Source organism: Leuresthes tenuis, unplaced genomic scaffold (genome assembly GCF_036924035.1).
Source record: "Leuresthes tenuis unplaced genomic scaffold, fLeuTen1.0.hap1 SCAF_1, whole genome shotgun sequence".
Lineage (NCBI taxonomy): Eukaryota > Metazoa > Chordata > Actinopteri > Atheriniformes > Atherinopsidae > Leuresthes > Leuresthes tenuis.
Genome location: NW_027325355.1, coordinates 13,196,867 through 13,222,651, shown reverse-complemented (window position 1 = coordinate 13,222,651; position 25,785 = coordinate 13,196,867). Strand labels below are relative to the sequence as shown.

The 25,785-nt window shown below is 39.8% G+C and overlaps 1 protein-coding gene across 4 annotated transcripts; it reads left to right on the top strand.

The window, feature by feature from the left end:
• Positions 1-422: 422 nt before the first annotated feature.
• Positions 423-24,228, top strand: col8a1b (collagen, type VIII, alpha 1b). 4 transcript variants are annotated; one of them, XM_072372263.1, is made up of 4 exons: positions 423-643; positions 18,590-18,752; positions 20,707-20,995; positions 21,495-24,228. In XM_072372263.1, the coding sequence occupies exons 2-4, from the start codon at positions 18,750-18,752 to the stop codon at positions 23,441-23,443; spliced, it is 2,241 nt and encodes a 746-aa protein (XP_072228364.1). In that variant the 5' UTR covers positions 423-643; positions 18,590-18,749; the 3' UTR covers positions 23,444-24,228. The 4 variants fall into 4 exon arrangements, with proteins under 4 accessions (XP_072228364.1, XP_072228932.1, XP_072229676.1 ...); XM_072372831.1 differs by lacking the exon at positions 18,590-18,752 and having other exon boundaries at positions 423-634; XM_072373575.1 differs by lacking the exons at positions 423-643; positions 18,590-18,752 and adding an exon at positions 13,319-13,384.
• Positions 24,229-25,785: the final 1,557 nt, after the last annotated feature.

Here is a 25,785-nt window from a genome sequence, read left to right as displayed (position 1 = left end):
GACCTTATGTCTGGTTTTCAGAAAATGCAACATTCCACTTGCAGATTGTTTGAATGGAAGAATCAGAGCAAATGACAGATATAACATTGACTCCATTCTTTTATAAGTCCCAAGAAAAACAAAGGTTTAACTGGTCTGAACAGCTTCTACAGTCAGTGAACCTTGTGGCGAGATTGTTTTATCAAACACAGAGTAAGTATTGCAGTTTCCACAAGAACCTCCTTTCTCAGCTACAGTTTGACCTCAGCAAACGCTGGCTAACCAAATTAAGACCCTGCCCTTAAATCTTTTCCGTATGCAAAGAATGCGTGGAGACGTCCAAGTCAAACGAGAATCTTCCTCCTCGTGATATATAGTTGTGCAGCTGGTTAGGTTTCCTCTTTCCCCTCACTTTTTCTCTGTATAGCCTCTAATGCTGAAAACATCAAATTCAGCGGTGGTTTTCTCTCTCACACATATCCTGTTTTTCTCCCTCCGTCTCTCCCGTGCATAGACCTAATGCGTCCTTTCTCTCAGCGTGTTCAGCTCCACCCACCTGCAGATAAAAGCCAAGCTTCACCGGGGCTGCTGTACAGCGTCTGTCCCAAACTCCTGTGATTCTCCCTCTCTGCAGCAGCAGCAACTGCACTCAAAGGTAGGTGATGTGTCACCGCTTGCATAGCAGGATTTGATTGTGATAAAGTTGGGAGGACCACCATGGTTGAAGTTTCTATTTGTGTGTTTTTATGCATTTAGTGGGAACACTTTTTTGGCATGGTTTTGGCTATTAAATTGCCACGCAGAGACTGGATTATTTTTCTCTTTCTGTCGCTTGTTGGAACGCTCGGAACGACAGATGTAACTTTCAAGGTTGCACGTGATTGAAAAGAGACTGGAAACAGAAGCAAAACAAGTGTTTCATCAGACAGCCCAGTTCACAGCGCTCCCTGCTGAGAAGCCTCTGTTGACAGAAGTCTCTGCAGATGATATCTGACAGATTTCCCAGTGCAAAGAGCGAAAGCAAAGAAAATCCAGAAGGCACACCTGGGAAGAATAATTCTGGTTTTAGCTTGTTAAAATAAATGCCCTGTGCAGCATCTTGACAGGATTTAGCACCAGTTAACGGAATGTCTTTCCATTTCAGATTTTTTTGTTTTTGTTTTTGTCAAAAAAGGAAAAAATGTTGGCTCCCCTTTGTCTTCCAGGTTTGAGGAGAGAAAAAAAGATTAAGTTTTGAGGCTTGTAGTTGTAAATGTCCCACATAAACAGGAGAAAACACGATTTAAATTGCTGTGTGAAGTAGACTTTCTGGCTCTAAGAAATTAGTCGGATGGAAATTTTGGGGTTTTTCTTTTCTTTTTTTTTTTTTTTTGCTATGCAGCAGTGAACAGTTTCAATCTTCAGAGCTCTGGCTTAAGTTTAAAATGGCTTTGGTACAGTGATATTTCAAAATCACTAACTCCAAACCTCTAAGGCAGCTAGACAACTTGCCTCTTTTACCTCTTCGCTGTCTATTTGCCAGAGATCCGTGCTTTACACAGACACAGATGGATGACACCGATAAACGCTGCTAGAATGAAGCTAATGGACTTTCTTCAGCTTAAGCAGCTTGCAATAGCATGAAACTAGATGTGGTTTTATGCCAGCAAAAGAACGTACTTGTAGCTAACAAGCTTCACAAGCCTGACTGATAAATTACCACGGTTACATCTTTTTATTATAATACATCAAAGTTAACTGTGATGAAAGAAAGATTTAGATTTTCTGTTAACTTATTAGTTATAGTAGTTAGAGTATTTTTTTTACTTTGAGCTCACGATTTCAGGGATAAGAAGGTCAAAGAGATGTTTTCCCTCTTTTCAAATAAAAAAAAAACCTCATATAGGGGAAATGGGGTAGATGCAGTTACGGATACAGATATGTTGTGATTACCCTAACATTCTCATTGTGCTCGATCCCTGGAAAGACGTGATAAATATCTGGATACATCGAAGGATCCTGGGTAACACACACAGTACCGTTCTGCAGGCATGAGGAGGTCAAGAAAGCTCCTGTCAGTATAGAATAATAATCAATTTATCAATTCCTCACGTGCGGACAAGACTTCTCAAGATGCTTTCATGTGTTTTTGTTTTGACGCTTCGAGGAAACGCATGCTTTTTACAAAATTGGCACAAAGAGCATTTCCTCTGAAGCTCCGCTTAATCCTCAAATAAATGCACAGTCCCCTGATCTGTTGAGTCAGGGAGTTAATCTGTTTGAAGCAGGTCCTCACAAATGTGGTCACTGCAGTACAACTTTGTTGTCCCTTTGAGGTTATGTGTGTGCGGGCGTGTGTGTGTGTGTGTGTGTGTGTGTTTGAGGGTGCGTCCAATGGCCTGAGGGTAGCTGAATCCTCTCACGTGAAGTCTGAGTTTTGGCCTCAGATAAGCTTCGCCTCTCCGATTTTCTTACTAAACGCCGTGTCCACGAAGCGTGAAGGTCCTGCGTGTTTGTCAAAGTCATGAGACTGACTGGAATTGACCACAGATTTCAAACATTGTACAGTAATCACCATAAACTCTTGAGGACTGTTCAGAGTATCGCTAAAATTTGACCTTTATTCAGGCAGAGCGCCAGCCTAAAAGGCTTGAATAAGTGACCACAGGTGAAGCGTTGACTTGATTGCACTCCACCCAATCACAATTTCTGACTCATTTCCCTTGTTTCCCTAACAACATGAAACACAAAAGAATGTGAGGGATAGATTTATCGGACATTTGGCTATATTGATATACAGTATATGTGAGCACAGAGTAGGAGAAAAGCAAACCAGAAGGCAGTACACAAATGCTCCTATTTAGTAGTGTGAATTACTTACTTTAACAGCCTGTGACTCACTTTCCCTCTCACTCTCCTTCACTGCTCTCACCTACTGAACAGGAAGCGTCTACATAGCTTGGAGAGAATGTGTCTCTCCATCCCACAACTGCAGCCTCTGTGATTTGAGACCATGTGAATGTCTCTTCAAACATCCTCTTGCTACCGCGCAGCTTCACGCGTCTGAATGTAAAACCTATATGCAATGTGCTGTCATTAATCAAACACTCCAGGGGATTTTTCGTGCACGTCAGCTTTACTATTTTTGTGTGTCGCACATATTGTATTTCCTAAACAGGCACTGAGGACTTACGGTTTGCAATGTTTCTCAGAAGATTTATTGCAAAGTATCTCTTATCTAAGCTTCTAAGGAGAGTTGTAGTTGTTATTATCCCTCATAAATATTGCACTACTAAAACATCTGGACAGCATTGAAAGGGAGGAATCATATTTTTACTCCTGGTGGCATTTTTTATGTTGCGACTGTGTAACTCATTAATTTTCTCAGGTCTACACGTGGCTACATATATATATATATATATATATATATTGCAGTTATCCATAAAATATCCGCTGACCACTTTATGATCTCAATAAATTTAAACAAGAATAAGCAAGTAGAAAGTTTGCAAATGACACATCATTTTTAGGGGTCTGTGCATGATGCAGTGGTAGAATATGCTCTCTGGATAGCATCTTCAAAGTGACATCGCTAATCAGTTAACCCAAAGAGATCCTCCCTCAAAGCAACATATAATCACCACACAGTAATTTTTTAAATATTAGACATCTCCCACTCATCTACCGCCCATTCATTGCATATTTTAGATGCCCTTGGGTGTTTAAATGGGAAAAGCATTAATCTTACTATGTTGGAAAACACTTGCGGTTTTTGAGCCCAGTCAAAATTAGATGTTTTATGTTAGAAACCATGACTGTAAATAATGCTGCCTAGTCTCACGGTAAGTTGTGAAATAAGGATGACGGAATACAATTTTATTTGTGTAGAAGTAAAGGATTTGTACCTTTCATTATACCCTTTCAGTGGGATGTTTTTGCATGTGTGTGCGCGTGTTTGGACAAACTCTTTGTCTTGTGGGCACGACTGCAGTTCAGGAGGAGGAGCAGTCATCTGCTGGAAGCACGGTGGATTGATTTCCGGCTTCCTTGGGCAAGGCACTAAATCTGTTGCCTCAGATGTGTCCGTCGGTGTGTGAATGTGTCTGACAGAATCAACTAGGTAGGACTTAGAAAAGGAGATTGCAAATATATGGCAGATGTTGTGTGTGGGTCTATTTTTATTAGTTTGTTAGTTTTTAATGCCTCAACATAACCAGCCAGTTCAAATTTCTAAACTTAACTTGTGGACATTTCCTGTCATTTCATTCTACATACGTACAGGCCAAAAGTTTGGACACACCTTCTCATTCAATGCGTTTTCTTTGTTTTCATGACTATTTACATTGTAGATTCTCACTGAAGGCATCAAAACTATGAATGAACACATGTGGAGTTATGTACTTAACAAAAAAAGGTGAAATAACTGAAAACATGTTTTATATTCTAGTTTCTTCAAAATAACCACCTTTTGCTCTGATTACTGCTTTGCACATTCTTGGCATTCTCACAATGAGCTTCAAGAGGTGGTCACCTGAAATGGTTTTCCAACAGTCTTGAAGAAGTTCCCAGAGGTGTTTAGCACTTGCTGGCCCCTTTGCCTTCACACTGCGGTCCAGCTCACCCCAAACCATCTCAATTGGGTTCAGGTCCGGTGACTGTGGAGGCCAGGTCATCTGCCCCAGCACTCCATCACTCTCCTTCTTGGTCAAATAGCCCTTACACAGCCTGGAGGTGTGTTTGGGGTCATTGTCTTGTTGAAAAATAAATGATCGTCCAACTAAACGCAAACCGGATGTGAGGGTATGTTGCTGTAGGATGCTGTGGTAGCCATGCTGGTTCAGTTTGCCTTCAATTTTGAATAAATCTCCAACAGTGTCACCAGCAAAACACCCCCACACAATCACACCTCCTCCTCCATGCTCCGCAGTGGGAACCAGGAATGTGGAATCCATCCGTTCACCTTTTCTGCGTCTCACAAAGATACGGCGGTTGGAACCGAAGATCTAAAATTTGGACAAATTTGGACCAAAGCACAGATTTCCACTGGTCTAATGTCCATTCCTTGTGTTTCGTGGCCCAAATAAATATCTTCTGCTTGTTGCCTCTCCGTGGCAGTGGTTTCCTAGCAGCTATTTGACCATGAAGGTACTGATTCGCGCAGTCTCCTCTTAACAGTTGTAGAGATGGGTCTGCTGCTAGAACTCTGTGTGGCTTTCATCTGGTCTCTGATCTGAGCTGCTGTTAATCTGCGATTTCTGAGGCTGGTGACTCGGATGAACTTGTCCTCAGAAGCAGACGTGACTCTTGGTCTTCGTTTCCTGGGTCGGTCCTCATGTGTGCCAGTTTCGTTGTTGCGCTTGATGGTTTTTGCGACTCCACTTGCGGACACATTTAAAGTTTTTGCAATTTTCCGGACTGACTGAGCTTAATTTCTTTAAGTAATGATGGCTACTCGTTTTTCTTTGGTTAGCTGATTGGTTCTTGCCATAATATGAATTTTAACAGTTGTCCAATGGGGCTGTCGGCTGTGTAGTAACCTGACATCTGCACAACACAACTGATGGTCCCAACCCAATTGATAAAGCAAGAAATTCCACTAATTAACCCTGATAAGGCACACCTGTGAAGTGAAAACCATTTCATTTTTTGAAGTTCATCGAGAGAATGCTAAGAATGTGCAAAGCAGTAATCAGAGCAAAGGGTGGCTATTTTGAAGAAACTAGAATATAAAACATGTTTTGTTAAGTACAAAACTCCACATGGGTTCATTCATTCTTCAGTGAGAATCTACAATGTAAATAGTCATGAAAATAAAGAAAACACATTGAATGCGAAGGTGTCTCCAAACTTTTGGCCTGTACCGTACTTCATATCCATATAGTTTGTAATTACTTCAGAATGAGGGAGAGCTTTGTCTTGGGGGAAGCCTATTTCTGAGAATGAGAGGATCGAGCCAAAGTGTCTTCTGACTGATCGAATTCCTGGAGGTTGGTCAAGTATATGAGGAAGGGGATGACTTATGAACTACAGATGCTGGCTAGGAAGCTATGACAACACATAAACAAGAAAAAACTTTAAGATACATGTGTGTTTTCATACATGACAACATGAGACGAGAAAACAGGCTAAGCAAAGATCCCTAGACTCGCTCTCCACATTCACCTGAGGAAACACAAAGGGGGAACAATTTATGGTCTTGGGTTTACTCAGAGGCCTCCTTTTACTGAGACATGTCCGAAACATCTCCCTTTGAGACACCAGGAAGGCATCCTGACACAGTGCCTTAACCATCTCAAAGGGCTTCTTTCTATTCTGAACCTCTCCCAGATGACCAACCTCCTAACCCTAGGACAAGGACGAGGCTCATTTCAGCTACTTGTATTTGTGATTCTGATTCAGACAATTTATCCTTATTCAGGTCCGTTGTGTCAGTCACAGAAAAAAACAACAGCTCTTTCTTTGATCATTAAGTGAGGGTTGAAATTTACATCTACTAGCAAATCGATAATTAAGTATTTTGGCACAGATCTCTCTTCCCCAGTATGCCAGTCAATCTCCTGCTCCCTCTCTGCCCATTCTTGAACAAGACCCAAATAGACTTAAACTCCTCCCATCGAGGAAACTGTCATGAAACTAAATCTACCGAGTAGTGTCTTAGGACACAAATTTCTCTTTTGTTGTGCAAGTGGACAGTCTAAAGAAGAATTACACAGAGGAACACAGTTCCACCGCATTTCTGTACTGAAAGGAGGGATAAATTCAACAGGTGAGGGATTTTGTGGTAAAGTTACAAGCTGTCAATAAGGAAGTCTATTCTGGCTCCGTACTTTAAAAAATTTCTTTAGTTTGAAGTAAAATTTTTAAGGGGGACAGACTTTTTCGCAAAATTTTTGTGAGATCCCGAAAAAGTTTTGCAAGATCCCGAGAAACTTTTGCGAGATCTCGAGAAACCTTTGCGAGATCTTTCTCGCGAAGTTTCGCAAGATCATATGAGATCTCGCAAGGTCATATGAGATCTCGCAAGGGCATATTTAAGACAATGTACATCTGGGCTGAGGCAGGCACAAACATGGAGTGGGAGAAATGTATTGAATTTTATTTTGAAATGGGCCAAAAATACAACAAGATAAAAACCGTGGTCAGCAGTAGACACGGCTTTGTTTCTCAGGATCTCGCAAATGTTTCATAAGATCTTGCAAAAGTCAGTCATTTATTTAAATTTTTTTTCACACATCATTTTCTTCCCCTAGGGCGCTCCGTAAATTAGCTCCGTAAAATAGTTTTCTGTCACTATTCCTTTTGTCTTGTACAGTTAGGTTATAAAAAATATTTGTTTATAATTAGGAAAGTGTTGTGGTTTACATAAACGTGGACAAATAGCATTCCACATACAAATCTTAATTTTCTGGCTCACCCTTCACCCTTCACTCTTCAAAAGACAAAAGACAAAAAACATTCGTTTCCTGTTACTATTCTGTCAGTTGTTGTTTTTTAGGTTTAGGTATAAAACTACTTGTTTATATTTAGGAAAATATAATCATTTACATCAATATGGACAGACAACATACCCCATAATCTCCATTTTCTTTCTTACCAAGCATCACACTCTCCCTTATAGACAGGAAATGTGTTGAAGACATGAATAAAACCTACCGTTAAGATACATCAGGCTTTACAAGGACAATTGCTGTTATTGTGAACCTTAATTTGACCTTTTTGTGCCTCCGCAAGTTATTCAAATGACACCATCTGTACACTGATTTGTTGAGCTGTTAAACGAGGCATATCCATCACCTGATTTAATGCACATTTTAAATTAATGCAGATTTTAAACCGGTTTCACATTTGCATGGTGCAACTTGTTTCAAATCTGGGCTATATTTGGATGAGAATTTGATTTTAGACACCTGAAATATGACGAGGGCCCCTATTTATTATCTTTATTATAATTATTGTTGTTATTATAAGAACTCACATGTTGGGAGTGGGAAGCCCGTTGTGTATATATGTAAGAATTTAGCCTGTCCAATAACAAGTAAGATATCAAGCACATAACTATGTGTAACATATCCTACTGAAACATAATAGAAGTCTAGAATAACAATGTATACAAGTATAGTTTACATGTAGATTATATGGTACTTCAGTAGATGTAGTTAGTTATGATAATACAGTTAGAAACAGAGGAAGGGAATCATCACGATGCATTTTGAATGCTTTTTTGTTTGTTTGTTTCTTATTTGCTTAATATATAATATGTACTTATGCAGCTGCAAACAACAGAATTCCCCTGTGGAGTGTGGTTTTAGCATAGTGTAAATTATCAGAGCTGGTTATTGGCCAAGCATTGTTATTAACTATGAAAATATTCCTTCACTGGGATAGTGTCCCAGTTGTGAGCCAGAGCAAATACCAAAAAAAGGGCAGGGGAAAAAAGATTTTGGCTAAACCGCATGACATTCAGGCAAAAGATTAATCTGATGCTCAGACTAAAAGCTTGGAAAAGCCTCACAAGTGTTTTCTCCTTGCTGTGCAAGACAGTGGAACATGTCGTGCAAAAAAAAGCCTCAAACTTCCAGGGATGTAAGTGAAAACCTGAGTTCTGTGTTGCTATTAGCTGCCATGCAACGATATCAGATACTCTGTTTTGACAGAACTCAAGAGGTAATCGGAAAATAATTATCCTCCTGGTGCGATCTACGCCCGAGATGAAAATTGTGGCCAGTCATTTGGTGATTTGTGGTTCACAGAACGGCAGGATAGGAAAAATCTGCCAGGAACATGGGTGAAGAGGTTGAACGGATTGTGTGTAAGTGTGTGTGTGTCAATGAGAAAGAGGTGTTGGTGCGATTTCTGTCCATGTACGTGTGTTTGTGTGTCAAAGGTCAGTTGAGCACGAAGCAAGCATAGGCGACTGCGGCTGCTGAAAAAGAGTAGAGTAGCATGAAGCGGCAGTGAACATTTTTTCCTCATTTTACAGCATGCTGTGAGAGAAACTCAATTTCGTCCCCTTCTGATGAAAACAAGCAGGAACTGGAGTGGTGGGGGCGGGGGTTACTTTATGATTGAGCCAGGATTAATCGCCAGCTGAGAAACAGAAAAGTCAGCGAGTGCAGAAAAGGAAAAAAAATCATTAGGTCAAGAATATGTTAAATAGGATTTAGTGGCCCGTGAGAATATTAGGCTGAAATATTGTTGTTGATTTGTGGGTTTGAGAAGGAGGGGAGGGGTATGATGCACAAAAGTATATATAAAAGTCTATAGTGTTAATATAGTGGGATGGAGGGGGCTAATTGGGACTTTTATTTTACATTTGGTTCTCTATCCTGTCTGTGGGAAAATGTAAAAACAGGACAGGCTGTTACAATAAAAATACTTTTTTTTAATCAAAAGTTGAGTCCGACGCCCTCTGTTGAGCACCCTGCCTCACTACCTGCTCTGCTCGCATGGTGTTGTGGACGACAAGGGAGTTTTTCATTTTTAGTTGCAAAATTTAGATAAAATAAAGTGCAATTACTCTCAAAAATCACGAGCAATTACTTTTTCTGTTCTCCGATTACCAGATTTATGATCTCAGATCTTGATACAGGCATTTTATTTTGACTGTAAGAGTCTTGCCTGCTGAAATTCAAAACACACCTGCTGTCCCAGCACAAATAGTTGCCAAAGAGAATCACTGAAGAGGTGGAGTGTTTTTCTTATAAAGGCAAAGTAATGCTTGACATCACCTCATAAACATTCACGCAAATGCAGGTGCATTCCCCAGATGTCGTCTTGGCTCTTACAGCTTGCTGCTGTCACCTGATTGTTGCATTCCTTTCTATACACTGACAAAATGGTTGCATGTTTTTTGCATTATTCAAAAGTCCAGTTTTTTATAACAATAAGAGGGCTTGTTTTTTTTTTTTCACCTTGAACTTGAAACTGCTGAAATATCGTTGTTTGGGTCATTCTATGTAAAAATTAATTTTGAATCATGAAAAAATTGTATGTTTTCCAGGTTTATCCTTGTAAAACCCTAAAATCATTAACTAAAATGAACTAAGGTGTTTCCTATCGTACATGCCTTGTTAAGAAAATTTCTTATATTATCTTATCTCATCTTACTTTAACTATTTCCCTGGATAAGAACCGTCTAAGATCTGTTAAACACAAAAGCCAGACCACAGGCAATTAGAGACTGATATCCGTGCCTGTAAGCACTGACATGCCTTTGCGCTTCATCGTTTGTTTATCAAGAAGTAGAATCCTCATCTGGAATCTGTCAGGAGGAGAACACAGAGGAGGGATGGAAATTTGATTATTTTCAAAGCCAAAGCAGGAGGTGATAAAAGACTTGTGGCACATCACCAAGTGCAGGGAACTGCGGCTGTAAGTGTTGGCAAAGAGGTTCTGAGAAACCACTGACTGTTCTGGGCAAAGCAGTCTTTTTTTTGTGGGATTGTCATCAAGGGAGGGATACAGAGGTGTCTGTTGATTATTTTCTTAATCAAAACTGAAGTCATGCTTTAAACAGTGATGGGAATGTACAACTAAAGCTGGGGCAGAATGGAAAGTGCAGTTTAAACAAGAACAAAGCTGTGATTCTAGCAATTCATCGCAGACGGAATGAACCCAAGATGTTTAATTTTCTGTCTCATAGACTTCCTGTGACACAGTTTCTATTGTACACAAGTCAGGACTGCAGACAGACTAATCCAATTCCTTATAACTTCTCCCTTATCCATCCCTTTGTAAGGTATGCAAAATCTGGTTTTGCATTCTCTGGTTGAAAAACACATTGGCATCCCTGGAAAAATGAAATCTTGAAGGCAGCATACGTTGCACTGAAATCTCAATTGACTTTGCATTAATGCTGCCATCACAGAAGTGTGAGGAAGCTGTTTCAAGAGCACTGATGCAACTCTATACCATCATAGAAGCTGGCCTCTGGACTTTTTTTGGATTTGGTCCAGATCCCATGGCATCCATTTCTTCCAAGATGATCTTAAATACTGACTTGTCTGACCACTATACAGGTTTAATTTGTGTGAGGGTCCATCCTCGATAACTCCAGGCCCAAAAAAGTCAATGACTCTGTCCAAAGTAGGACTTTAGAACATTTTTTTTGTTTATTTTTTTTGTTCACAGTAAAGACTGAGGTGACAGTTTTGAAAGCAACTCTACATTGCTGCGCTTGACAACGGTTTCTCACAGTTATCATTTGCTCATGTGGTTATATCAATTTTTGATAAATGACTGTTCTTTGCGGTGTGTCAGAAGGATTGGCGATAATGGGTGTATAGCCTAAGCTTGACAGATTTTATTTTAGTTACAATTGTTTCTGCACTGAAAAGGAAGAAATATTCAAATCCCTTTCCAGTCTTTTCTAGTTTTCTCACGTATTTGCTTAACAAACAGAAATCTTCTGCCCACCTTTGTTCTTAAAATACTCCGCTACAAAAGGCTGAGTCTTTGGTGGTTTGAAAAGCCTAACCCGACTGATTGAGTTGAGATTAAGATTACTTTATTGTCATTGTCACGAAATTATTCCTCCACAAAATTACTCCGCCACATTTGACCGAGGGTCACACAGTCATAGAGACAGATGCCATACACTGGAGTGGTGGGCAGCCATTCACAGCACCTAGGGAGCATGGGGGTATGGTGCCTTGCTCGAGGGCACCTCAGTCGTGGCAAGGAGGTGGACTGCCACCTCTCCAGCTGTCAATTCACCAATCTTTTTGAGCAGGGAATCGAACCACCAACCAACCTTCCGGTTACTGGACGACCCACTCTAACCATTGAGCCACTAACTTGCTGAAACTGACCACAGGTTGCTGAAATATCGTTGTTTTGAAAACACGATCACTGCTCACAGCTTTTTGTATTGTAAGATGTCACATTTCTCGACCAGATATTGCTATCATGGAAAAAAAAAAACAATGGAAATTGCATGGAATAGTGCAGTAAATCTCACCCACATCCATATATTTACTAATCAGTTTGCAATTATTGCAAGGTTGTGGCTGTGGATAGTCAGAAATTATATACTGTGGAACTTGACCACACCCTGTGTGATAGAAAAGGAAAACAAAACACAACAAGATCATTCAGGAGGTCACTTTATTCGCCATACAGAGTAATCAAGGACCAAAAAGTAATGTCCTTATAATTTTATACTCTCTGTCACAGTCTGTCTGTGGTCCAGACACCAATTGCTTTCTCATTACTCTGTCTGGGAAGCAAAACATGACTGATGATATGGATTTTATGTAATCAAGCCTCTTTATATTATAAGTAATTGATAGCTACAGAGGAGTAAGTAGCATATTTGCTTTCACACGGAAGAGGAACAAATGTTCAAGTGGAGGTGTTAAAGTGAAGTGTGAATGCCACAAAGTTCTTCTTTAAAAGCAAACCCCTTGTTTGTGGATCTGACGCTTCCCGTCAAGTTGAGATTTTCCCCAAACAGCGGGGTCCAATAAGGAAACTAATGTTATTCAAGGATGGATTTTGTACATTAAACCGATTATGTCTTTGCACCACTTTTTATGACATTTTCAGTGTGCAGGATACATGAAGTTATTATAGTTCATTGAGTTCAATCTTAATTAGTAAGGAATGAATACAATAACAAAGGCAGATGGTGTCTAGACTATAAAAAGATTGGTCTTGTATAAATAATACTAATAATGATGATAATACTAGCTTAAGTCTTACAATATGACAAAAGGCTTGTTAAAAACAGTTAAAGATGAGGTATGAGGAAAAACTTCTCACATGTGTTTGGTTCACAACACAATATTGTGTCCAAATTCATTTGTGGGAACCACTGACTCTCTGAGACTCTGAAGAAGTTATATAATTCTTCTGTTGCCTAACCTGTGTTTACATATCTGGCATTGATTAGACTCCTAAACACTCATCTCTGTTGATCAGAATCACACATTTAGAAATTTGCCTTGAGGAAAATAATATCTTCATACCTGAAATGTCTTTAATGTAATGCCACACTTGACTGTTATGTCAGGTGAGCAAGTTCAAGACCCTCAGACAAAATACTTTCTGACAAAATATGATCTTTTTTGCCCTATTTTAATAGTCTGGCACATATTTCTGATGTATGGGTTTTGGTTAAATACCTGTTGGTTAAGCACAGTGGCTCTTGTCTCAGCCTTGTTTTCACAGCTGTTTGTTAATAGTCTTTTATTTTAGGTGTGGAACCTTAGCAAATGCTCGGCCCTGCCCTTTTGGTGAGGTCAGCAGCTACTCACAACCCCACACACAAGTAGCTGCAAGTCGAATTCAAACAAAGCACCTTGAAGCCCCATTCAAGAAAGTGTCTGTACAGAAAGTGAACTATGCAATTAATCCATTTGAACTGGAGCTAACAAGCTACCGGAGAGGTCTAACAAACAAGGCTGCAACAGGAAGTCAGCGAAGAGTTGGTTTCTGTATGTTTATATGTTGGCTGGTGTGTTTACGTATGTTAGCTGTCATCAAAACCTGGGCATCAGTTGTGTAATTTAACACAGTTAAAGCAAACTTAGTGAAGCTTTTCCTCAAGTCATATCAATAACACTCCAGTTCTATATAGAGCTATAAATAGTTAGTCTATTGTTCCACGAGGGAAATAGTTTAGCAGTGTCGATGTAGCATAGCAACTGGTGCTGTTAAACAATGCTTTCTGATCAAACTGGACCTAGCCAGAGAAGTTTGCTGTGTAAGCTGTAGCAATTAATGTGGACCAATAATTCCTGTTAACATCATTACACAAAAAACTTTTGCGAGATCTCGAGAAACTTTTTCAAGGTCCCGCAAACAAAGTATTCTGGACAAGTATTCTGAATTCAAGAGAGGTCCCAAAAGTGGACATAAGTTGAATGAAGAGAGATAAGGTGGGCATTCATATTCATTAAAAATTAATTAATCAATGTAGCAATACAGACCCTGAGTCAGTGACATGGTATAAGCGAGGGCTAATGTTTAAGCTAATGCTAAGCTAATGCTCGCACTCATTACTTGCTCTGACCACTACGCATATATATTGTATGTACAGTCTATGATAGACTGTATGTAAAAAGGCTAGAATGTTCTTATCCTAAATACGACCTCGCAAGATCTCAGAGACTTCGCACGAATGATCTCGAGAAAGTTTCTCCAGATCTCGCAAAAGTTTCTTGAAATCTCGCAAAAGTTGGTTCTTTTTTAAATTTTATTCTCACCTATCATTTTTTTTCCCCCATGTCCCCTACGGGGCTTCGTACAATTGTACTTGGAAACCTACATATTTTTCAGAAACAGGCCAATAATGTACTGTTAACACAGAGAGGAGTTTGTGGCATTCAACGTAGCAACAAGAGTGAGAACATGACTGGTGCAGGCAGCCTGAATTACAAAACATGATGGTTAAACTAGTAAGCATTCAATGAACATTCATTCATTGTCATGACAGTAATGTTAATCTTTAAAAAAGTGACAACAATAACTCCTTGGAGGATGGTTTACGTCATCTTCATTATCTAAGCCGTTACCGTTAGCTACTGCTAAAACAAATACATAAACCGTGAGAAATTATTTTTCAGATAATTGCATTTCCCTTGTCTGAAGTTTAGGCACTGAGAGTTAAAACCAATTCCTCTTTGTGGCTCAGTTTCTTCAGTCCAGCATTGAACTGGACCAAGCTGTTAAAACAGTCTGATGCAAAGTGGTTGCTGCACATTTACAGTCTTTAGCTAAGACTTGGTGGAACATTACCTTCAAATAAGGTTTATCCACTGGACTCATATCCTCTGAGATTTTTCCATGATGAGTCACCTTTAAAGGATTTTGAGACTTTCACAGATACGCTGCAGGGTTTCTAAGATGGTAACGCTCAGCCATGGTGTCAACGTTTCACTCAAGTCTTTATCTAACATACAAAGAATACCAATCTATATGAACGAGTTAACAAGGTAAAAAACTCGATTGATGAGGTTCCTTAAAGTAAAATTAAGATTGTATTGCATTGAACACCCAAATAAAAGTTTGAAAAAAATTCCCGAAATATCAAAATAACCCCATAAATTAGATTGCAAATGCAACTTACTGTCATACTGATTGATTTTGATATGTGGTCACGAATGAAATTCTTAAGAAAACCTTTAGGTGCATATATTTTAAATTCTCCAAACTGGTCATTTTGTCCATTACTGTATGTTTCACTGTATGTTTTTGATGGCCAGTTTTCACTCTGACTAGCTTGTTTTCATGTATCTATATCATTATTAGTATGTTTTATCCTCAAATTGACACATTTGACCAAAGAACAGACAAGTCAGCTATAAAAGGTTATGATATACAAAAAAGATTTAGCGCTCAGATTTAAAATTTAAAAAAAAAAAAAAAAAGAAGACAAAAATGTGTCGGGAGTCTTCTGTCATCGTTGTAATTTCAGTTTTTTGTTTTCATTCGTGAACAGAAAATGTCCTTGACCTCAACCCATGTGTTTTAGTGCCAGAATCAGCTTTGTCACTCAGTATCCAGTAAGCAGAGCACAATGTGTTTTGCCCTGACTTTGTCTGTAGGCGATGAAAACTGGCGTATCCTTACTGCTTCAGGAAGGTTGCCCTGTTCCACTGCCAAACACATGTTCCCTTTTTGTCTGCAGAAAATAACTTGCCTTGAACGAGTCCAGGAGGCTTTGGCTAAAACGGTGATCAGTTTAGCATCTCAATGTGTGTGACGACATGTTCAATTCAAAAGCTCGGTGTTATATCTGTAAAAAGATATCCAACAAAGGATTTCCCTCAGCTCTATGGTTTTGAAAACAAATGTTAAAGTCTGGCTTAAAAGGCATGTGACATTACAACACTTTTAGTCAGTTTACACGCTGTTTTTGATTTAAGCTTTCAAACTGACTGAAATTTTCACTTGTTCCTTTAGCATTTATTAGAGATATAAAACCCAGCATTTGTTCTTTTCATTTGTCAAGTAAGTGTTATTTTTCAATTTCTGTTGCCTTGGTTACTGTCACAGCGCTAGTTCAGACATCTTGCTCATGTCTTGTTGCTGTCATAAGTACTTTTCTTCTGCATTTCACAATGTGTCACTTTATGTGAAGCAGTAGTGACAAACTATATACCAAGGCAACCTTCACTGTAATCTAAAAGATTTGTAACGACAGCACAAACTTAAGAAGATTAATGATAAAAATTTGATTGGTATCTTTTTATCATCTGTATTCATTTTTACTGAGGGGAGACTTACTGAAAACTGAAGATACAAAGTGATTCATACAAGTCAGGAGTTTTGTTTTAAAAACATAATTTGATGAATACCCAATAATTGAATTGAATATATCCATCCATTTTCTATAACCACTTAATCCAACTGTAGGGTTGCAGGGCCATCATTGGGCAAGAGGCAGGGTACAACCCAGACAGGTTGCCAGTCCATCACAGGGTCACACAGAGACAAACACTTACCTCACACTTACTCCTAGGAACAATTTAGAGACACCAACTAACCATGCAAACTCCACACAGGAAGGCCCCAGCTGGGAATTGAACCCGGAGCCGTTTTACTGTAAGGCAACAATGCTAAACACCACACCACCGTGCAGCCCGAATAGAATATAATGTAATAAAAACATGAAATTTTTCAAATAAGACTCATTCAGCGAGCTTTATTTCCTCAGACATTCCAGTCTTTAACCTCAAACCAAAAACTGGGTCCACATATAGAGCAGGGCTATTGGAGTTCATAAAATCCTCTGTCGGTCCAAGTGTGTGCTTGTATGAGAAGTAAGGTCTCAAAAAGCCTACTGATAGTCAAAAAATATCTTAAAATCATATACCAGGAGCTGCTGTAAGAAGGCTAAGAATGCTATGACTAGCTACATCAAAATGACTGGCATCCAAGGAGCGATTGTCTTTGTCAAGATGAAAATGGTTGTCTTTGCTACAGATGGGCTTAATTTATTATTTTGATAAATGTCGGAACACCTTTGTGAACAGAACTGATAAAGAGGCACACGTGTGTAACCGTCCTCGCTCAAAGAGACTGTTGTCAGCCCCGTGTTTAATGAGATTTCTGACAATGTATGAAACTGGCCTATTTCCAGTGAGAATGTTGAAGCACTCTGCCTGAAGGAGCTTCTTCTAGGAAAAGGGAACATTTCGACGGCCCTCTCCTTGACTCCCACCACCACAGAAAGAAGGAAGTTTTTTTCATTCACTTTCAGTCTCTGGCTCTTATAGATGAACATCACAAGCACAGTTTCTCCTTTCACAGTTCTCTGTGTCTGTGTACTCCAGGCCTCAACACAGCAGTAAGAAGATACTGTTTTTTATACTTTAACTGGATTAATCGGTCTAATCTTCTCAGCACTTTAGACATCAGTTTCACAGCTGATGACATAGGACTGGAAGAATCTTGCCTCCTTAAGAAGAAAGAATGAAACTTTCTGAAATACCTTTTTACTTTTGGATGCATACATTTTAGGTTGGTTTAGAAGCCATTATGAAATTGCACGTTTTCAGTTCTTCGCTCGATACTAAACCGATTTTAAAGTTTGTAGCTATGAAACACTGAGAACCTAAAAGATTGGAATATAGGGCCCAGAGTTTGACATGCCTCCACTCTACCTTAGATGGATTAGGGGACAACAGCCCATTCGAAAAAAGTAGTTTTAGTATGATTAAAAAACATAACATAGAACAAACTAAAGACCATTATGTCTAAATGACATAAGGATCATATTCTTGATGTAAGTGATATAAAGGATGGGATAAATTGTTATGATGAACTGAAAGAATTTGGAAGAAAAAGTCTCAAGTCCTGTTTTTTATAGGGAGACAGGGAGTCTCCATTGTTTTTCTTTAGCTAATGTCATAACAAGTCGCTTCCTGTACTTCTAAATAAAGCGCCGTCTCTGTTCATAGGAATTTACGAATAATCATCGTTAACAGACTTAACCTATTTCCAACATTCTTTGTAAATCTAAAGTCAAATTCGTATGTTTTAAAAAGCAACACAATGATTCTTTCACGAAATTCACAACAGAACAATACGTCAGCAACAAATCGGCTTCCTATTTGCAATGATAGGCATTCAGTGTAATAGTCTCTGTACACAGTGCTAGAAAGATAGACATAGATAGAACTTTATTGATCCCTCGGGAGGTTTCCTCTGGGAAATTAAGAATTAGACCTTAAGTTGAGGGTTACTTAAGATCCGCTGCATACATTGTATACCTGATTTAGTGAATCTAGTTTTTCATATGAGGTGTTCAAAGTTTTAAGTGACTTACAGTGACTGTTTGTTTGCGTAATGTTGATAAAATGTGGTCTCTTAATATAAATTAGTTGTTCATGTTCTATACGACTTCTTAAGAATTTTAGTTTTTATACTGCCTTTCCTGGCTTGAAAGAAACAGCTACATGTCTAACATATTTAATTGGAGCATAATTCTTTGGGTAGTAAACGTTACATCAGATGTTCATCTTTGGATTTTAGAGGTAGACTTATAAGCTTACAAATAATCTTTTTTAATGAGCCAAATGAAGTCCACCAGATGGCAGCGTAATGTTCAAAACCCAGTCTGCCGTGAATGTTAACCACCACACATTCATCGAGCTGACACGCGTGTTTTCATAGGGCCCGACAGGACTGCAGCCTGACTCCTGGCTGGATCCCGTACATGGCCAGCGTCCCACTAATCCTGTGGAGGAGAGCCAGTATAGCAACCTAACGAGGAGGGGAAGTAGAGGAGAAAGCAGGCGAAGGAGGTGCAGGTCAGAGGAATCAGCATCCTTCACTTATTTTTCATGGTGAGAGGTTTTTGCTGGAAATACTGTAAATCACAAGAAAAAAGAAGCACAGGTTGAAAGATACAATGAACTTCATATAGAGTAAAATAAGTCGGCTTGAAATGAAAACCAATTGCATGTTTGGCACATAGATTAATTGGCTTTATTTTAGAGGGATTTTTTTTTTGTTTCTAGATGCAAACACTGTATTTTGATTAATGTGGAATCCAAGAGGGCTAATTTTATTTGCATTCTTAAAGACTGAGCTAATTTTCGCTCTGCAGCCCTTGGGTAGGCTGGCCCAATATCAACATACGCATGAAAATATAAGTGCATACAATATCCAGGGTACTACATAAGATAAGCTAATATTTACTTTAAAAACAAGCCATACATGGCATAGCACATCCTCACCACTATAAAGGGCACTTTAGCATGCGTTTTGGCTCCCAAGCACGCGTTTCGCGTAGAAAGTTAAGGAAAGTTCCTAAGCTCTTTACTCACATGGTTAGTGGAGAGCCCTAAACTCCATACAGATGTAACTGCTCTCAGGCAGCTTCACAGCTTTCCTAACCATCTGCTTTGGTTCTTTCATTGCTCTCACACCCCTTAGACCAGTTGGACTCCTCACTGGCTCAGTCTCCAGGGTCCTTCAATCTCTCTTTGGCATGGTAACTCCCAGTCCAGCCAGTGCTCCATCTCTCCATGTTTGCCTTTTAGGCTTTCCTCACTCAGCTTCCCTGCTTCGCTCCTATTGTCAGCCTGTTTCTGCCCTGGCTTCTCTACTGGGCTCACATCCCCCTTCCTTACTTATCCACCTGCATCTGCCATATCATCTCCATATGACCTGAATGAGAGAACAGAAAACTCCGTCGACCCCCTGACCTGTGGTCCATCGACCTGTCCAACTTCAACAGGTGTAAATCATTTGAGCTAATACAGAGAACACTAAACGTGCAGTTAATCAATGTAGAAAGCCATGACACTAATGTCAAATAAACCTAAATGGCAGTTAAGACAAACTCAACCGGATTTGGTTCCTTAAGTTTCCTATGTATGAACTCTAGGGGTCTAAATAGTATTTTCTGTTGGTAGTGTTCGAAGTTCATGTTTGCAAGTTAAAAACTTTAAGCTTACATCCTTTCTCGAAAATGTTCTCTCAGGATTGTAATTGTCGAGTAAAAAATTCAACTATGAATAAAACACTCTAAATCAAATAAATATTACCAAACACAGGGCCACTATGTCTTCAGTGTCAGTTACTTTCCCATATTATTATGATTATTTTGCACTTTTAGGTTTATGAAGTGCCATTGGCCATGCACATACAGTTATAACAACTGTTTAGATAAACTGACCAGATAAGAACTGCAAAAAATCTCCCATGAACATTGAGTCCAACACCATTTAGATTGCTTTCGTATATGATTTCTTTTAAAAATGTAAGCAAATTGTACTTTAATTATTGCAGCTCTCCAAAATCTTTGATCTCATTGGTTCTGTTTCAGAATCCACAAATACCACTGCTGAGGAAAACATACACTCATCTATTCGTGTTTATTTTCACTCAGAGCTCTTGGCAGCACTAAGCCGATTGCTCCGGTAAAGACATGGTTGAAGGATCGAGGATCGTGTTCAAAAGTGAACACTTCCCAGTGGTGCCTCTTAATTACATTACATGTGCATGTGTGTGTTTGCATGTGTAAGTCCTTCGTAGAGAAAGGGAGAACAAAAGGGAGATTTCTCACATCCTGACAATGGGTGCTCGTTTGCTTGTTTCTTTTTTTATTTGACCATGGTGGATCTGCTATGTTATGTTAAATATTGTTTGTACATCAGTGAAACAAGAAGTATATGATCTACTTAAAGCATCCTTGAGACATGAAGGATAGTACATTGATAGCTTATACACACACATTATACACAGGACAAAATATGTAACTTTTTCCCTTTTTTTTGTCCTTCTCCACTACAGAAAATGGTTGCTGTACCACTCCGTTTTTACTATCAATTTTTCTCAGTGTTCCAGCTATGTTTGTTACACATGGCTCATGGTGGAGCATATTATGGACAGAAACAGCCACCTCAACAGCACCAGCCCTTACCACAGTACAGTGATGGGTTACCCCAGCAACAGTTTCTGGGGAATGACATGCCACACTCACCTTATGGCAAAGACGTCCCATTGCTTTCTCAATATGGAAAAGAGTTTCCTCAGCTGCCTTTGCAAATGGCCAAACGGAGACCACTGACAGACGGCAAAGGTGACATCACTTTACAGTGTATAATTTAATTTAAACGTTTTCACATTTTATCAAATAGGATTTAATCAGACTATGATTCGATTACTATTATTTGTATTGAAAGGAATTAGTAATGGAGTGAAATGGACAGTATCTTTTTTTATGGTGTTGCTGTTTTTTTACTCCAGGAAGTGCTGTCCAAAACCTGCTGTGGATGATGTACAAAAGATGTTTTGACATTTTATTGGTTGCTCCAAGGCCACCATAAACTACTACCATTAAACTCTAGGGGTCGCCATAGTCATCTTTTCTTAGGTGCTAGTTCTGTAACCTATAACTGATGTTATTAACCAGTAGTTGTTTTTTTAAAATGCTCTTGTAAGCTGGTATATATACCTTATAAATATTTTCACGTTTGGATATTTGATCATGTTCAGTGCATTTATGATAAACACTTTTTTTTAACTCATACTGATTCACTTGATGATTATTATTCACGTCTGTATTTCCTCGTTTACAGGACAAACTTTCCCCAGAGGAGCTAAAGGTCCACCTGTGCCTATTCCTGGTGGAGAGGGTATCAGAGAGGGACCACAAGGAATTCAGGGTCCTCCGGGACCAGCAGGGCCACCAGGACCACAAGGTCCACCTGGACTTCCAGGGCAGGGATTGCCAGGTCCATCAGGAAAACCAGGGCCCCCTGGTCCTCAGGGATACAGAGGAAATGGAAAACCCGGTATGCCAGGATTACCAGGAAAACCTGGAGGACCTGGATCCCCAGGATTAAAAGGTGACCTTGGTCCAAGTGGTGGTGAAGGGCCAACTGGACTTCCTGGGCTTCAAGGTCTGCCAGGTCCCACAGGACTCCCTGGAATTTCAAAAGTAGGAGGTCAGGGGCTGCCAGGACTGACAGGTCCACCAGGAGAGGCTGGTCAAAAAGGTCCATCTGGGTTTCCTGGGCCTCCAGGCCCAAAGGGAGACAAAGGACTTGGTTTACCTGGTTTTCCAGGTTTAAAAGGACCTGGTGGACCACCAGGTCCACCTGGACAAGTGGGCGTCCCTGGTATCAGTAAAAATGGCCTTAATGGTCAGCCTGGACAACCAGGGATACCAGGAAAACCTGGATCTCCAGGAGAACCAGGGTTGACAGGTCCATCCGGTGAGAGAGGACAACCAGGGACACCAGGCATACCAGGAGTTGGAAAACCAGGAAAAGATGGTTTCAGAGGTCAACCAGGGCTCTCTGGGGGGAAGGGTGAACAAGGTCCTCCTGGTTTAACAGGGCCTCCAGGGTTGCCAGGTTATGGTACACCAGGATTTCCAGGACCTAAGGGTCATAAGGGACATGCTGGTGTTCCGGGGCTACAAGGTGCCAGAGGTGATAAAGGTCATGTTGGTCTTCCAGGGGTTATTGGTCACACAGGTTTAAATGGAATCCCTGGCCCTCCAGGTCCAACTGGGCCGCCTGGTAGTCTTGGCTTCCCAGGACAGAAGGGAGAGGATGGTGCTGGAGGCCCAAGAGGAAATCCAGGAATAAAAGGTCAAACAGGGTCTGCAGGTATACCAGGACAACCTGGTAGGTCAGGAGAGGATGGCCAACCTGGACCACGGGGTTTACAAGGGCCCACTGGCCCCAAAGGAGAAGCTGGTGTTAGGGGTTTACCTGGTGCCCCTGGTGCTACAGGATTACTAGGACCAAGAGGGGAGGGGGGGGAGTCTGGGGACAAAGGCCACCAGGGACCACAGGGCATTCCTGGACTTACAGGACCAGGGGGCCCAATTGGACCTCCTGGGCTTCCAGGACAAAAAGGCGAAACGGGCCCACCTGGAAATTCGGGTTATCCAGGTGAGGGAAATCCAGGACCCCCTGGTCAAATTGGTCCACAAGGTAGCCTTGGTCCAAGTGGCCCTCCTGGACTTCCAGGGCTGCCAGGACAGCCTGGGCCCCCTGGTCCTCCAGGACTGCCAGCTACATCTCCTGATCTTGGACAGATTCTCCCTCACAGTGGTCCATTCAACAGCCAAGTTTACAAGAAACCACTGAACGGAGGCGAGATAAGTGGAACTGGTCTGGAAATGCCTGCATTTGCAGCAAAGCTCACAAATCCCTTTCCTCTCGTTGGTTCTCCTGTCATATTTGACAAACTTCTGTACAACGGCAATCAAGACTACAATCCTCAAAATGGTATTTTCACCTGTAGCATACCGGGGATCTACTACTTTGCTTATCATGTTCACTGCAAAGGAGGTAATGTGTGGGTGGCACTGATGAAGAACAATGAACCAGTAATGTACACTTATGATGAGTACAAAAAGGGCTTGCTGGATCAGGCTTCGGGGAGTGCTGTACTCCCGTTACGGAAAGGAGACACTGTGCATATACAACTACCATCGGACCAGGCAGCAGGACTTTATGCTGGTCAGTATGTCCACTCCACATTTTCTGGGTACTTATTGTATTCAATGTAATAACAGTTAAACGGTGATGCAATGATGGCACATTTACTATGATGATGGTAAATCTTCAGATTCAAGGTATGTTGTTGACAAAGTTAAACAGTTTGCAAGTTTAAGTTTTGGCAGAAAAAAACATTTTGCATTGTAGCAGCATACTTCAAGGAATTTTTCTTTGCGTTGTATGTATCACATCTGTTATAGTATTTGACATGGAGAAAGCAAAGATTCTTGTCTTGGTTTTCAGTGAGGAGAGCATTATTTCATTATTGTTCATTATTCTTATATACAGTCACATACAATTTATCAGTGCTCATGATATGGTGGATATGATTGCTAGAAGCTTTATATTACAGACTTATTCACATAAGATGCCAGGTTAACATTCTTTTTTTCCTTTCAGTTATAAACTGTATACTGGGCACATAAAATCATTTACTCATTATGCAATGCATTTACTTAAAGTGATCAAATACAGTTGGCTTTTGCATTTGGGGTCATCATGCATTTTGTTAAGTTTGTCTTCTTGCATAACATGCAGTTCTTTGGTCAACAAAGTTGTCGTACACTACGATGTGTATTGTGCATATTCATCAGACTGTAAAAAAACAAAACATTTAGGTGAGTATTTAATAGAATTTCAAACCATGTGTCGCTCCACATCAGAACATGGAAAAACATACTGTGCAATTTTTCCCACAAATTGGTAAGAGAACTATCTTTTTATTTTGCCTTTTGAAACTCTGATGTCACAGATTTGTCATGTTTTGTTTGTAATGAATATGAATTATTTGAAAGTCTCTTGTCAGTATTCTTTGTAATTTATTTTTTTGACTACTGATTACTTGGATTTGTCTTGTTTTTTAACAGTAAATTAATTAAGTTCAAAATACTAACACAACATACACAGTTCTCAGTAGAAAAACAATACGTACATTCAAAAATATTTCCATGACCATTCATTTCCATTGCAAAATTTGTGTTTTTTTAATTGTGTGCCTTTTTTCTTCAAAACTGTGGGTGTCCCATTTTAGAATGAAATTCTTCCATGTTTATCCTGTTTTTTCTTTCTTTAAGTCGGACAATGGTGCACATGGTTAAATTGAAACTGTGCCCAAAGTATGTATTTTTTCTATTTTTGTTAGATATCTGTTTAATAAAATATTTTAAAAAACATTAGTCTAAACTTGATGTCCGTTATCACCATACTTTAGCTTTCTATTGTTTGTACATCTGATGTCAGACGTGATACACTAGATTGGAGAATTAATTTTCTCTGGCCAACAAATGACTGCACCAATGCACTACTCTATCGTGAGATGTCTAGACAACTAGCCCCAATTTAGTTGTTTGATCAGCTGAAATAAAAGATAATCATCTAACTAATCTCAGTTATGCAGGATGAGTAAATACACTGATCATTTTCATCCCTTTTTTGTATTTTTTTTAGTGTAATTTTTTTCTAAAACCATGCAATTAATTAAAAGGACATACAGTATCTTTGCACTTTGTTTTACTTTGGGTACACTCACACACACATCTACAAAGGATAACATAAGACAACTCTTACATCAAATTCAGGTTAAATTTATATCAACAGGGATTTTCTTGGATTTTTCACCTTTTTGCACATATAATCCTGCTACCAACATGGCGGCCGCATTGACTCACAAATACAATGAACAGTGGCACTCACAGCGAAGTCCCCATGACACATGATTTCTTTTCAATTGTGGGTCACAAGATGCTCAGGTGAATTCACATTAGCAACTCTCTGAAGGCGTGAACGCGCCCACAAGAATTAAGAAACGTCTTGGAGGGTAAGTGAAACACCTTCATGTAGTAAAAAGCTAGCTAGCTAACGCTAACATTTTAACATTACCATTTGAACTATCGTATTTTTCGGGCTATAAAGCGCACTGGGTTATAAGGCGCAATATCAATGATTGACTGCCTCTTAACAAGAGTCATTTTTAGGGCAGCGGGTACAGAAAATGAATGAATGAATGAATGAATGCACACACCTTAATGTTAAAGCACAGATCGTATTAGTCCGCGAGGCTCGTGACTACGGTGGCTGTAATGCTCAATCCATCAAGCAGTGCAGCTTCGTAGCTTACCAAGGCCGTGCTAAAACATTTTGCCAGATTTTTGAGCGTCATGTACCACATAAAATCGGTTCTAGGTCAGAAAGCACAACCAGAATTAATTCATACATTAGGCGCACCTTATTTTAAGGCGCACTGTCGATTTTGGAGAAAAATAAAGGATTTTAAGTGCGGCTTATGGTCCGGAAAATACGATACTTATTCATGGTGAGCTTGATATAGATTCAAAGTTAATGTGATATCAAAGAG